The sequence below is a fragment of the Erithacus rubecula genome (genome assembly GCF_903797595.1).
Source record: "Erithacus rubecula genome assembly, chromosome: 24".
Taxonomy (NCBI): Eukaryota; Metazoa; Chordata; class Aves; order Passeriformes; family Muscicapidae; genus Erithacus; species Erithacus rubecula.
In genome coordinates this window covers 226946-240634 of record NC_136676.1, presented here as the reverse complement: position 1 = coordinate 240634, position 13689 = coordinate 226946, and the positions used below count along the sequence as shown (strand labels likewise).

At 49.1% G+C, this 13689-nt stretch overlaps 1 protein-coding gene across 2 annotated transcripts in view; it reads left to right on the top strand.

Moving 5' to 3' along the window:
* Positions 1-13689, top strand: part of CCDC30 (coiled-coil domain containing 30) — a 36402-nt gene that overhangs the window by 18908 nt on the left and 3805 nt on the right. The window contains exons 10-21 of one of the 2 annotated variants that reach the window (XM_079326464.1): positions 1000-1098; positions 1735-1875; positions 3264-3401; positions 4198-4355; positions 5667-5907; positions 7268-7441; positions 8067-8276; positions 8803-8960; positions 9402-9549; positions 10816-10937; positions 12389-12530; positions 13503-13639. In XM_079326464.1, the coding sequence (XP_079182590.1) occupies positions 1000-1098; positions 1735-1875; positions 3264-3401; positions 4198-4355; positions 5667-5907; positions 7268-7441; positions 8067-8276; positions 8803-8960; positions 9402-9549; positions 10816-10937; positions 12389-12530; positions 13503-13639 (1868 nt within the window). The remainder of the gene's footprint in view (positions 1-999; positions 1099-1734; positions 1876-3263; positions 3402-4197; positions 4356-5666; positions 5908-7267; positions 7442-8066; positions 8277-8802; positions 8961-9401; positions 9550-10815; positions 10938-12388; positions 12531-13502; positions 13640-13689) is intronic. The other variant, XM_079326465.1, reaches the window with a different exon arrangement.

Below are 13689 nucleotides of genomic sequence, written 5' to 3'. Positions count from 1 at the left end.
GTGTCCCTTCCTGCCCATGATAGGGGTGGAACTGGATGGGCTTTAAGATCCCTTCCAATCCAAACCAGTCTGGGGTTCTGTGGAGCTGTACTTAATCTCTCTCCAGTGTTCCAGCTCATTTCAGGAGAGCCAAGCTCAGGCAGTTAGACATTCCAGCCTGGGGTTTTAGAAATAAGCTCAAACTGGATTTCAAGCTTAAGGAATGAAGGGGGAGCTGTTCAGGCTCGTGCCAGCAGTGGAGCAGGGGGGCTCCCCATGCCAAGACTTGGATTTTGGAAAAGGGTCTGTGAGATCCCTTATGGGGAAAAGAAGCTGAGCTGCTCCTCTGGGATGATCCTTCTCTGGGCTACTCTGAGCTTCTTTGAGCCCTTTATAACTTCAGAACCAATAACTTCTCCCTGAAGGGCAGATGCCCTTGTGGGGTGATCCGAATGCAGAGTGAGACCTTGTCTGAACTCCCACCTGCCAGGAGGTGCCAGGAGGAACAGAAGTCAGTGGTTACAGAGGTCAGTGCTTTGCCGTCTCAAACCCTGAGTCCTTGGAGCCCTTCTGGAGGGACTGAAAGCTTCCTATGAGCAGGGAAGGGACCAGGATGAGTCCCGATGGACCAGGCTCAATATCTGCTTGGATGAGATCAGTACTCTGAGTACAGGGAATAAGGATGATCCAGCACCTAAACTGGGGTGTCGTGGGGTCCTCCATGTTGGGGGAGCACCACAATGTGTGGAAGCTTTGAGTTTTCACCATGTGCCTGGGTTGTTGCACTCCTTTTGTAGAGGGGAACTCCATCTTTTTTTGGCTTGAGTCCAGATGGGTCCTTCTTCCTTGGAAGGAGCATGATGAGGGATGAGCTGGAGCTGGCCATTCACATCCCTCCTGTTCCTTGCTTCCAACATGGGCCTTATCCCATAACACCAGCATAGGGAGCACTCTAGGAGTAGTTGTGTATTTAGTTGTGAGTCCTGGTTTGGTTTTAACTTGGGATTTGTCCATGTTCAGATCACCAGTTTGGAAACAGAGTTCTTTGAGGTGCAGAAGAACAAAAGTGAGGTGAATGGGAATGAGCAGGTGACATCTGGAGCTCAGGAGATGGAGGAGGTGAGAGCTTTTCCTTGGGAAATGAACTGTTCTGTTTAAAAATATTTTAAATGAGCATCTTAAATGAGAATCTGAAGTGACTCCCTCCTGGAGATGCTCTTTGTACCCTCTCCTGAGGATTTCTAGCCCCTCAGCTCATGCAGATGAATGGATTTTTGGAGGAAAGCAGCCAATGTGATCTCTATAAAAACTCTCCCCTTAGGAAGCTGTCTTGCCTTCAGCTGTGCCAGATGAGGAGCTTATTGTCTCCTCATGAGTGTGAAGTTTTTACCTGTGTGAAGGTGGTCAGTTCTTGTTTAGGGTTTAGTGAAACCAAGGGATGTGTAGGTACATTTAAAGCTGATTCCTATGAGGTTCTGGGTTAACTTTCCCATCAGTTTGTTCCTTGCCAGCCCAACAATTGGATCTGTCTGGTGTGTCAGCCAGACAGAGGTGGGAGAGGAGCTTCCCATGGTGTTCTGGGTCAGTGGAGGTTCTGTGAGCCCTGGATGAGAGGTGTAGGAATACCACTGGAAACATTTGAGAACCATTTTTCTCCTCTCTTTATTTCCTAGAAGACACATTTCCTGCAATCTACTTCTCTCTGCATAGAAAAAGCGATGTTGTGGAAGTGACTCTGAACATTTCTTGTTCCAGATGTTGGAAAGCTGTCAGGAAACGATAGACAGGTTGGGGAGTCAGCTGGGAGAGAGGAGAGAACGGGGAAAGCAACTGGCATCTGAGCTGGAGTTGCTGTGGGAAGATCTGAAGGCTGAGAAGGTGGTGCTGAGCAGCCAGGTATGTCCAGCCCCTGTGGTAGAACTCCCTGCAGGAGCCAGCTGCCTTTGGATGCTCCTTGAAACATCCCCAGGTGCCCCCCAAACTCAATGCCTGGCATCTCTTGATGCATTTCTCCAGCCCAGCCACTTTCAAACCTTTGGTGGAGGGCTTTCAATCTAGCTATTCTCATGGCATCATCTCTAACTACAGAATTTACTTTACTTTCAGTGAATCTAATAGCAGCTCAGTGATTCCAACTTTGTAGCCAAACCCTGATTCTCCAGAGGGCAGAATGGGAGTTTTCAGACTCAGGTATTAATTGCAGGAATTGAACACCCCAGAGACAAATGAACATCCTGCTGGGATCCCAGCACTGCCTTGGCACACTTGGCTCAAACCACCTTGGGTGCTAAATCAACTTCTAAGGGTTTCCCTGTTGGGAATGTTGCTGGAACTCTTGTATTCCAGCTGGGCCACAGAGGAAAAACAGTGAGAGGTGCCAACAAAATTGTCCAAGGGCTGTCAGGACAAGTCCTGAAAATTAGGGTAAAAGTTTGGGGGATTGGCATATCTATGGCCTGGATAAAGGGACCTGGCAATTGGAGACTGACAATGGTGGGAGGGGGGGGGGTGTGCACAGCCATGACAAATCTCATTTTTTATCACTCTGAGAAGCCTTAGATCAGTTCATGAGTCCCGTCACTTCATTGAATCCAAGTAAAAATCCATGGAAGTCCTGAGCTGTTGACACAACTCCACAGACTCAGGTGTTGCTGGAAGAGCAGTGGCATCTAGAGGCCAGGGCTTAGTCATGCTGCAACAAATCCACACTGAAACTTGGGATAAAAGCTTGGGAGGAAAAGAGCCTGTCTGGGAGGAAGAGGCTAGGTCAGTCTATCAATACACATGTGGAAAGAAACTGTCTGATCTGGGGGGTGGTGAGGAAAATGGGAAGAATCCTTTTTTAACTCTTGCCTCCAAGTAGTTCAGCCTATGTGATCCATAGAGCTTTGAATCCAAATCATCCATCCCTGAAAGTCTGGTTGGAATTCAGCCACCCACTGGCCTGTGGTCTCCCTGAAGGAGGGACTGTTTTCCCATCAAAGGATCAGGAGGAGATGGAGTCCAGAGTCCTGTGTTAGATAGGAACAGCCTTTAGCATCGAGACCTTTGCATGTATTTGGTGGATTCACATGGGCTCATTCCCTTTGCATGGAGCAGCTATACTGCAATGAATCATTTCCCAACAGTGCTGGAAATAAGCTTTGCATGAAATCATTTGGTTCTGTCACCTGTAAATCTCTTACTGTTTGTAAGAGTTTTTGGACATTTGTGAGGAGAAATCTTTTCCTGAGCTTGTCCTTTGGGGTGTGTTTCATCCACTGACTCTGTTGTTTCCTCTCCAGGGTTTGCCTGACTCCCACTCAGAGCTCACAAGCCACATAAGCACCTTCCCAAGTCTCCAGAGAGCATCAACCAGCAGGGATCTTGTGGATGCATCCCATGAGAAACTACACAAAGACAGTGCTTTGCTAGATCAAGAGGTGAGATGTAGAAGGAATTCCTAGTTCTTGTGGTACCTGATGCAGGCAGGAGCTGCTGGGATGTATTGCTCAAATATGTGCAAATTTGTCCTGGTGTAGATAAGATGCCTTGGAATTGAAATACCAGGAAATACCTGGAAAGCTCAGGAAGAGCTGTTGTTTAAAAAGCTTCGACAATCAAAGTTCATGTTTGGGATAATGTTGTTTGTGTCTGAAGGATTGGAGTCCAACATAGCTCAGCAGTAGATCTAACACTGGACAGACTCCAATTGTGATTCAGCTGGGAGTTCCTCTGTCCTGATGCATTCCTCCTTTCCTTCCCCTTTTATTTTCTTGGCATCTTCTCCTCAAGTCTCAGGTTCAGGGTGTGCTGTTACCGGGTGCTACAGGGTTAGGTGACATTAGGAGAGAAGACATCCCTAAGGAGGTGTTTGGGGTAGAGTTGAAGCACCTCTTTGAGAGCTACCTGAACCCACACCCTGTGCTCCTCCTGGTTTGTCAAGAGCGGCTGCTTTTGTAAAGAGCTTTGTACATGCTGTAAATCCCTTGGAGCTGCAGATGTGCCACAGTAGGATAAAATCAAATGAAGAACCATGGCTTGGTGGTAGTTTAGACACAGGTACTTTCCATGCAGGAAAAAGGACTCACACGTGTCTTTGAGGGGGAAGAACTGCAATAATTTAACCACAGAATCACAAGCCATGTTTTGCTGGAGTCCCCAGATTGTCCTGTACGCCTCCAAAGATTTCCATCAGAGCAAAGGAGATCCAAGTCGTGGTGTTTTCTGACCTTACAGGCCTCTGAAATCCTGCAAGACAGAGAAGAGGGTCCCAAAGTTAAGCAGAAACAGGAAGATCCCTGTGCAGATGCAAAGACCTATGAGGAACAGATGGCTAAAGTAGTATTTTTGGAGGAACAGATCAAAAACCTGAGGAAAGAACAAGAACTGCTCTGGTAAACCTTAACAAAGCCTGTGGTATTTACTGCTCCTTGTCTTTGCTAACTTAAGTTTTGAGTCTTTTCCAACTGCCCATAGGGCTGCTCCTGGCAAAAATGGGCCTGGTATCTTCGTGTTGTCCTTGGGTTAGCATCTCTGATTTTGGAGACTTTACTTAGTGCCATCAGGATCAGCCAGGATTAAAGATTTTTTTCTGCAGCTCTTCCAGATTCCAAGCAGCCTAAATGGGAGCTGTCCTTATGGAGGAGAATTCTTCCCTTGAAGTTGGACTAAGAGGGTTTCAGAAATCTTCTCTTGTGGGTTTGGGTTCCTCAGGGCTCACTGCTGGCAGCAGCTGGCGGTCGTAGTCCCACTTGAGATTTGGGTATTCCTTGGAATTTGAGTGTCTTTGAAGGGGAGGTATCAGCAGGTATTGGTCCAACTCCCCTTTTTGAGTAGATCAGGACAAATTTGGAGCTGGAGCTTCTGGGCTCAGGCTTAATGAATCAAAGCTTGGATTAAATCCAGTATAGTTACAGTAACCTGGGTTACTGGTACTGGGATAAAGTACAACCAGGAGAAGGTAATAGGAAGCTGCTAAGGAATCATGGAATCATTCAGGCTAGAAAAGCCCTCCAAGATCATTAAATCCAGCTTTTTCCTAACACTGCCATGTTCACCCTTAACCCATGTCCCCAAGTGCCACATCCACAGGTTTTTTCAACACTTCCAGGGATGGTGATTTCAACCTGGACAACCTGTGCCACTGCCTGGACATCCAGGACATAGAATCACAGAATTCCATACTGTTCTGGGGAGGAAAGGATCTTAAAGCTCATCCCATTCCACCCCCTGCCATGGGCAGGGACACCTTCCACTATCCCAGGTTGCTCCAAGTCCTGTCCAGCCTGGCCTTGGACATTTGCAGGGATGGGGCAGCCACAGCTTTGATTTTGGATGGAGAAAATGGAGATGGAGTTCAGGTGAAGATAAGTCAGACAGCTGAACTGGGATACCTGAGCCCCTGTTCCACTGCTTCCCTGTGACTCTGTCCAGATCAGCTCCTGTGCCTTTGTGAGAATTCCTTAGTCAGGCTGTAACTTCCTTTCAGGGAGAGCCGAGCCTTTGGACACACGTGGTTTTGTGGGAAGTGTCCCAGGGAGACTGACCCTTGCCCAGAACGGCTGCAGCAGGATTGAATCCCCTTTGGAGCCTCCTGAAGCGCTTGAGTGTTTCACTGGACTCTCATCTCTCAAGTTTTTCCCCCTTAAGAGTGTTTTCCCTGGATTTCTGTAGTTATATCTCTCCTTTACTATTTCTCCTTCAAGCTCTGAATTACTAGAGAGCAACAAGAAGAAGGAGGAGCTGGAAAAGCAGCTCAAAGACAGCAATGAAGAGAAACAGATGCTGCTTGAAGAAATTGCTCAGCTCAAACGTGACGTCCGGAGTTCTGGGGAGCAGGGCCCCAGCGGAGGCATGAGGAGGATGACCCCAGGCTTGGAGCAGAGGGAGAACAGGTTTCTCCCATGGCAGAGCTTGGCAGGCAGTTTAGAGGGGAGCCTTAAACAGGTATGGGCAGCTTTGCCATCTGCACCCTGCTTTTTGTCATTAATTGAGTGGCAAAACATAATTAAAGTGGGCTGAAAGCCAGTCCTGTGGTGTGAGCAATGTTTGGAAATTAGGGATGTGTTCATTTCCTTGTATTGTTCTTTTGGATGTGCTGGGGATTTGGATAAACTGAACTGATTACACATGGCAGAAATAAGTGATTTAAATGGAATTTGTTCACCTTTCTCAGCTTGTTAGCTGAAAGAGAAAGGGAGGTGCAGGTATCCCTGCCATTCAGGGAGGGAATGATGGAAGAACTCAGGATGGAGAGACTGAGGAGGAGCTCAGCTTCTGTGCAAAGATTTGGGAGAGAAGAGAGGACAGGGTGGTCTGTATGGCCAGGGTGTGAGTGAGAAGTAGAGGATGTTATATCCTCTTATCCAGTTATATCCAAGAAGCAGTAAATCACCTGGATGGAGCAAAGCAAGACACAAGGAGTGCAGTGGATGTGGGAAGGGATCCTGATAGAAACAAGTGAGGAAAACCCCACAAAACCAATGGAATCAATGGGCCTCCAGAACAACTGACACTGCCGCATCCCACAGTGCTTAGTCAAGTCTTTTGCCAGCTTAGGAGGTTATCTGAGAATGCAGATTTGGTCTTCAGTGAATTCCATCTGGTCCCAAGAGCAAAGGGTGAAGATGGCAATGCAGATCCAGAGATGTCTGAAAGTCATTCTGGAAAGAAAGGCTTTGGTACAACCCAGGTTTTGGTGTGTGTGCCAGGAAGGTGAGTGAGCCAAGGAGATAGATTATCTCCCAAGAGCCATCGCAGATCATCAGTGACACTTCCCAGTGTCCAGGCTCTGTCCTGTTGTGCTGCTGTCCAGCTGCCAGGAGTCACCTTTCTCCTGTTCCTGATCCCTCTGGGAGCTGGCCTGGCTGTGTCGCTCCTGAGTGAGACTCTGGTACAAGAATCCAAAGTGACCTAGTGGCTTCACTTGGATTGGACAGGTTTTTTTTAATCAGGGCTTTGTTCCCTCATCCAGGTTATCACTTCTTCCCCCTCAGCCTCAGTTGTATTGGCTTCTCTGAGTTGATGGAGTGAGTCATTGAATCGTTGAGTCCTCTGAGATCGTCAAATCCAAATATTAACCCAGCACTGCATGTCCACCATAAACCGTGTCCCCAAGTGCCACATCCATGTGGTTCTTAAAGCAGGGACAGGCAAGGGAACAGGACATAGTGTAGGAACATAGAAATGCCAGGCTTCATTCATCTTCCTGCCCAAATATCCTTAAATCCTACTAGCTTTTGCCTTCCTTAATCACCTTTATCCTGCCCTAAAGTTAATTTCTGTGTCACTTCTGTTGTTCCTGCAGGGTCTGTCTGAGGAGAGGTTCCAGCAGCAGGAGGAGAAGCTGCAGCAGCTGCGCCAAGACCTGCGGCGGGTGCAGAACTTGTGCAGCTCCGCCGAGAGGGAGCTCAGGTATGAGAGGGAGAAGAATGCCAACCTCCAGAGGCAAAATCTGCTGCTCCAGCAGGAATGCACCAAGGTAGGGACAGAGCCAGGCTCCCCAATGTTCCCTCTTAGCTCCATGGGAATTACAGGCACGAGGGCTGGAGCCCATCTGGAGCCAGGCTGGGAGAGATTGGAGTGTTCACCCGGAGAAGTAAAGGCTCTAGGGAGACCTCAGAGCCCCTTCCAGGGCCAAATGGGCTCCAGGAGAGCTGGAGAGGGACTGGGGACAAGGAATGGAGGGACAGGACAAAGGGGAATGGCTTCCCGCTGCCTGAGGGCAGGATCAGACGGGATACTGAGAGGAAATCCTTCCCCGTGGTAGTGGGGAGGCCCTGGCACCAGTTGCCCAGAGCAGCTGTGGCTGCCTCATCCTCAGAAATGTTCCAGGCCAGGTTGGATGGGGTTTGGAGAAATGTGAGATAGTGGAAGGTATCCTTGCCCATGACGGGGGGTTGGAACCAGGTGTTCCTTAAGGCTCCTTCCTACCCAAAGCACTCTGAGATTCTGTTAAAAAATTTACTGCATCCAAGTAAAACATGCTTTACTTCCTCTGGGATTTCTCTTTTGCTCATTCTGGAATCCTGTTCCCCTTCCCTAACAAAGCTGTTCCAGCTGATTTATGCTGAAGTATAAATCTGATTTCTTCTCTGGGATCTCAGGTCAAAGCTGAGCTGAAGCAGGCCCGGGCTAAACTCTCAGACACCACAGAAACATGCTCCTCCCTCTCAGCACAGTGGGAGAGGAGCCAGCAGAAGGTCAAGGAGCTGGAACTGGAGCTCTCCAAGCGCTCCCAGGCTGATAAGCTCCAGAGCAGCCTCCAGGAGAGGCTGGCCCAGGAGAAATCCAGAGCAGGAGAAGCACAAAAGAAGGTGTGTGTAAGCTGGGGGTTTGTTTGACAGTTCTGTGCAGCTCTAGTGCAGAAAACAAGCAGGTTTGCTTCCCCAAATTATTTTTTGTGATCCCTTGGCTCAATATTGTAGGAAAAAAGCCTGTAATTAGCAGGAGCGTAATCAAGGCAATAGAAGTCATGTCTGATAACCCAGTATCTCTGAAATACTGATAGTGGGGCTGGCAGGTACAGGGAACCATGATCTTGTTCTTGCTGAGATTTCCTACTGTTTACTGTCTGGAAAATTCCAAAACCTTGTGTTTTCCATGGCACTGATTCTGCCATGCTCCTGCAGAGATTGTTGGATTCTCCTTTGAAGTTTGCAGGATCAAATTGGGTTGAAAAAAGATTGTTGGGAATTCATAACATTGTGTTTGGTCCAAAATCTGGTAGCCATTCCAAAATCTTTCCTTCCCATGCCTCAGACACTGGGGAATCAGAGGGATCTGATTCAGACACTGACCTGTGTATTCAGAAAGTTTAATCTGTGTCCATTTTAATCCAAGGTCTCAAAACTCCAGCAAAAACTGAAGGATTCCCAGCACCAGCTGCTGTTGGCAGAGGCCCATGTTTCTGATAAGAAGCTTCTGGAGAAGGAGCTGAAGGAAGCTCGGGAAAATGAAGCTCGAGTGCAGCAGGAACATAATGAGGAGCAGCTGAAAAGGTCTCTGTGCTGTGCAGGGGCTGTGCCAGCCATCTGGCAGCTCCTGGCTGCCCGTGGAGGGTTCAGGGAGACCCAAGCCACTACTTCGACTTCCCGTCTTCCCTTTGGACTTGCCTTATCCCTGGAGTTCTCCATGAATTCCCCATTACTGAGATTTAAAAGGTTACTGGAGGCTTCATCTGCCTTGGAAGGGCTGTGGCCTCTCCTATCAGTGCAATGATGCCAACAGTCTTCTTCCTTGTGCAGCTGGGAATGATTCCCAGTATCATCCCCCCTTTCTGTGTCACTGGGACATGGGGACAACTGGGATGTGCTGATTCCTTTGTCCCCTCCATGCCAGCCAGGGCAAGAGAAGAACTGTGTGTTTTGGATGACAGACACCTTAGGGACAGGTGACACATCCCCCTCCAGGCTCTCACTGTCACCCCATCATGTTTCCAGGAGGCTCCTGGAGCAGCAGGTGGAGGAGCTGCGGCAGCAGCTCCGGCATTCCCAGGAGACAGAGGCATCACTGGCCAAGATGCATGTGGAGCTCCAGGCAAAGACCCTGCACGTCCTGGAGGATGAGAAGAAGCTGGATGCTGGTGAGGTGAGTGACAGCGAGGGGGTTCCTCATCGTACATCATGAGCTGGAATCTGCTCCTGGGAGCTGCTGGAATCGGGAACATCTAATTAGAAGCTGAGCTCTTGCAGATCTCACTGATTTCAACACGAGCTAGAGGAAAAGCAGCATTCTATTGCCAGGTGGTTTCCTAGGTGTACTGGTTTGAAAGACAGGTGTCTGCTAGGGAAAGCAGGGTCTTCCCTTCCTTCTCCCTCTCAGTTAGTCTAATTTTGAAATTAAGGGGCTCTCAGACAAAGATATGAGGATAGGAATAACAGTCTTTACTAGTATATATAACAAGGCAAACAGAACAACAACTGTGGAATGCCAAACAGAAGAGGAGCCCAGTAAGGGTTCCCTTGCCATGGGCACTTTTCCCTGCGGTGCAGTCACCGTCCCAGCTGGCAGTGAGCTCTGGCAGGCTGCCGGAGGACAGGGCAGGTGCGATGATCCCTGTGCAGCTGCAGGGGCACTGGGGATGATGGCAGCTGTGTCCCAGATGGAAAGGGTGGAGGAGAGACTTTGCTCATGGATCCATGGGGCAGTGTTGGTCCCGGTGCTCCAGCAGGATGCATGGAAACAGCAAACTGAATCCACAGGGCCTCCTAGCAGGGCAGGGGTGCGAGGTCCAACATCAGAAGAGGCAGCTCCCGGCGTTAGGATGGCGGTGGGAGGAGGGTTGCAGTGACCTTCCTCCTCCTCGAGCCAAAAGCAAGTGAGCCACAGCAACTGCCCCCCCATCCTCCTTTACCTGCTTCTAATCTCAAAGTGTTCCCCCCACCCCCTCTGAGAGAAAGCTCCCATAAACCAGGGAGGTTCCCCCCTCCCTCCCCCATCTCAAGGACCTAGCCATGAGTGCTTCTTAGCATGTCAATGGAAAAAAAATCCATAGGCAAAGGGGAAAGGAAAAACCAACCCCTAACCCTGGGACACACTTCTGAGGGCCCAGGAAGGTTTGGTGGTTTCTTCCTTCCCTTTATCTTGCAGAGCTTGGAGTTTTTGCTTGGAAATTTTGGCAAAGTCCATTGTCTGGGAGGATTCATTGCCTCTCTCTGTAACAAAATCCCGCTGCTTGTTAGGGGGAGGAGGGAATGGTCTGGGGAGCTGGCTGGCTGTCTGGGTGGATATTAGCTGTAGTGGGAATCACTGGGATTGATGAGAAAGAAGCTTTGGAGACCAGGCAGATAGGAGGCAGAGGGGCCCCTCCAGCTGGGGTTACACATACACAGGTTAAAAATAGCCCTTTTCCAGCATGTGCAGTGCCAGAAGGAGAACCAGAAGCTCTCAGAGCAGCTGGTGCTGCTGAAGGAGGAGAACAAAGCTCTGTATGAGGAAGGTGTTCGACTCCTGAACCAAAAGGACCTCTGTGTCAGGTAATGCCCAAAAACATGCCTGGGCCTGCTATTGGATTTTCCTGTGGTGTGAACTTTCCTGTCCAATGTTCAGGCTTTTAGCACTAAATCCACTAGCCCTGTGTATAGTGAGCTCATCCTCCTTTGCTGTTGGGGAATTCCAGATAGGTTTGAGTGGGAAGGGACCTTAAAGCCCATCCAGTGCCACCCCCTGCCATGGGTACGGTCACCTTACTTTATCCCAGGTTGCTCCAATCAACCTATACAGCCTGGCCTTCAACACTTCCAGGAGTGAGGCAGCCACAGCTGTTCTGGGCACCCTGTGCCATGGCCTCCCCACCTCACCTCCCAGTATCCCATCTGATCCTGCCCCCTGGCACTGGGAGGCCACTCCCTGTGTCCTGTCCCTCAAGGCCTTTGTCCCAAGTCCCTCTCAAGCTCTCCTGGAGCCCCTTTCAGCACTGGAAGGGGCTCTGAGGTCCCAATAGAGCTTTCTCTTCTCCAGGTGAAAACCCCCAGCTCTCTCAGCCTTTCTGCTCTCCTTGGCAGGTGAAGGCAGTGCAGGAGGATGGTCTGGGTATTGCTTGGGGTCTGGTGTCAGGAAAGACTCTCCCTGGAGCTGCTCCTTTCTCCTGAGAGCCTTCTTGATTAATTTGAAGCTGAGTAGCTTTTTTATAATGAATTCTGAGCAAATGTGGGCAAATACCCCTTATATGGTAGAAATTTGTCTTCTTTTTTGGTATTATTTTCCCTTCTATCCCAAATGGATAAAACTAAACAAGAACTTTGCCCAAACTAACAAGAGAGGAAGAGCAAAAATCAGAAGTGTCAAGAGGAAAAAATATTTATCTCCAGCGTCCTAACTCAAAGAAGTTTCCACTGAAGTGGCTCTTCTTGCTCCTCTTGGCCTGTCCATTGCTGTTTAGAATTCTTAATTTTCCAGCCAATGTGTCAGTGTGGCACTTGGGGACATGGTTAGTGGGTGGCCCTGGCAGTGCTGGAGGAATGGTTGGACTTGATGATCTTAGAGGTTTTTCCTAAATTTTCTTCCCATTTAAAAGTCATTCCCTTAACCATCCACATCTCCATCAACAAAACCCACTTATCCTTGCCTTGGAACTTGAAGTTTTGGTGCTGTTATAATACCGTTTGTCATAAAGAGCTGGGGAGTATGAGCACAAGGATTTGTAAAGCTGGGAGTCACTTTTGGAAATGCCTTGGGTCCTTTTCCTTTATCAATTTGCATTTAAATTGGAAATTAAAATTTCCAACAAAAACATCCTCAAACTGATCAGTGAAAGCATATAGATAGTTCATGTGCTCATTCTGGGCTGGATGGAGGAGCTGGGAGATGGCTGAGGCTCTGAGTTTGAACTTGGAGGATCCTGAATAAACCTGGGACGTTCTTGCCTGGATGGTGACCCCGAGCAGAAGTGCCTTTCACAGCCTGATGATTGTCCCTGCTTTCCCAGGAAATACAATGAGATGCAGCTCCGGCACAAGGACAAGATCCGCAGGGCCAAGGAGACCTTCATCCACGAGGTGAAACAGAGGGACAGTAGGATCAAACAGCTGGAAAATGAGCTCAGTGAGTCGAAGTTCCAAGTGGAAAAGGTGAGAGGACACATCCAGGCTTCTCCTGCAAGGGGAGGCTGCAGGGCCATCGCTGCTTCCAAAAGTATGCCCTGGTAGCTAAAAATACCAATGGCATCCTGACCTGGATCAGGAATAGTGTGGCCAGCAGGAGCAGGGATGTCATTCTTCCTCTTTACTTGGCACTGCTGAGGCCACACCTCAAGTGCTGTGCCCAGTGCTGTCCTCTCAGCTTAGGAAGGACATTGAGACGCTTGAGCACGTCCAGTGGAGGCAGCAAGGCTGGTGAGAGGTTTGGAACACAAACCCTGTGAGGAACAACTGAGGGAGCTGGGGGTGTTTATCCTGGAGAAAAGGAGACTCAGAGGTGACCTTACCCCTCTCTACAGCTCTCTGAAAGGTGGTTGTGCTCAGGTGGGGGTTGGTCTCCTTCTCCAGGTAGCACTGGCAGAATGAGAGGACAGAGTCTCAAGCTGCACCAAGGGAAATTTAGGTTGGATATTAGGAGAAGGTTTTTTACTGAAAGAGTGATAAAATACTGGAATTGTCTGCCCAGGGATGGAGTCACCATCCCTGGATGTGTTTAAAAAAAGATTGGATGTGCCATGGGTTAGTGGAGGTGTTAGGGCTGGGTTGGACTCGATGATCTTGGAGGTCTCTTCCAACCCAGGGAAGTGCTGGGAAGTGACTCCAGAGTCTCTTTTTGGGGTATTTTACATTGGACAGGGTGTGAAATTGCAGAATCGTTGAGGTTGGAGAAGACCTGAAAGATGAGGATCTTCGTGGAGTGTAACTATCCACCCACCACTAAGCCACCAAGTCCCCAAGTACAACATCCATGTGATTCTTGAGCACTTGCAGGGGTGGTGACTCCAAGCTTTTAGGAGCTGGCATCCTTAATGGTGGTCCCTTGGGAAAGCCCTGAGGTTTGCAGAGGACAGAGAAGAATCAAAAGTAACTGGTGGTTGTTCTTTCCTTCTCCACTACCCTAAGGGGAAGGTGCTGATTGCCCAGATCACTGCTGAGAATGAGAAATTACTCCAGGAGAGGCGACGGCTCCTCCAAAAAATAACAGACCAGGAGGAGTCCTCTTGGAGCCTTCGGTCTGGGGTTCCCTCCCTGCAGAGCAGGTAGGCCCCTGCTGATGTCCATCCCCTGTGATTCCCCCTTTTCCTGGCCC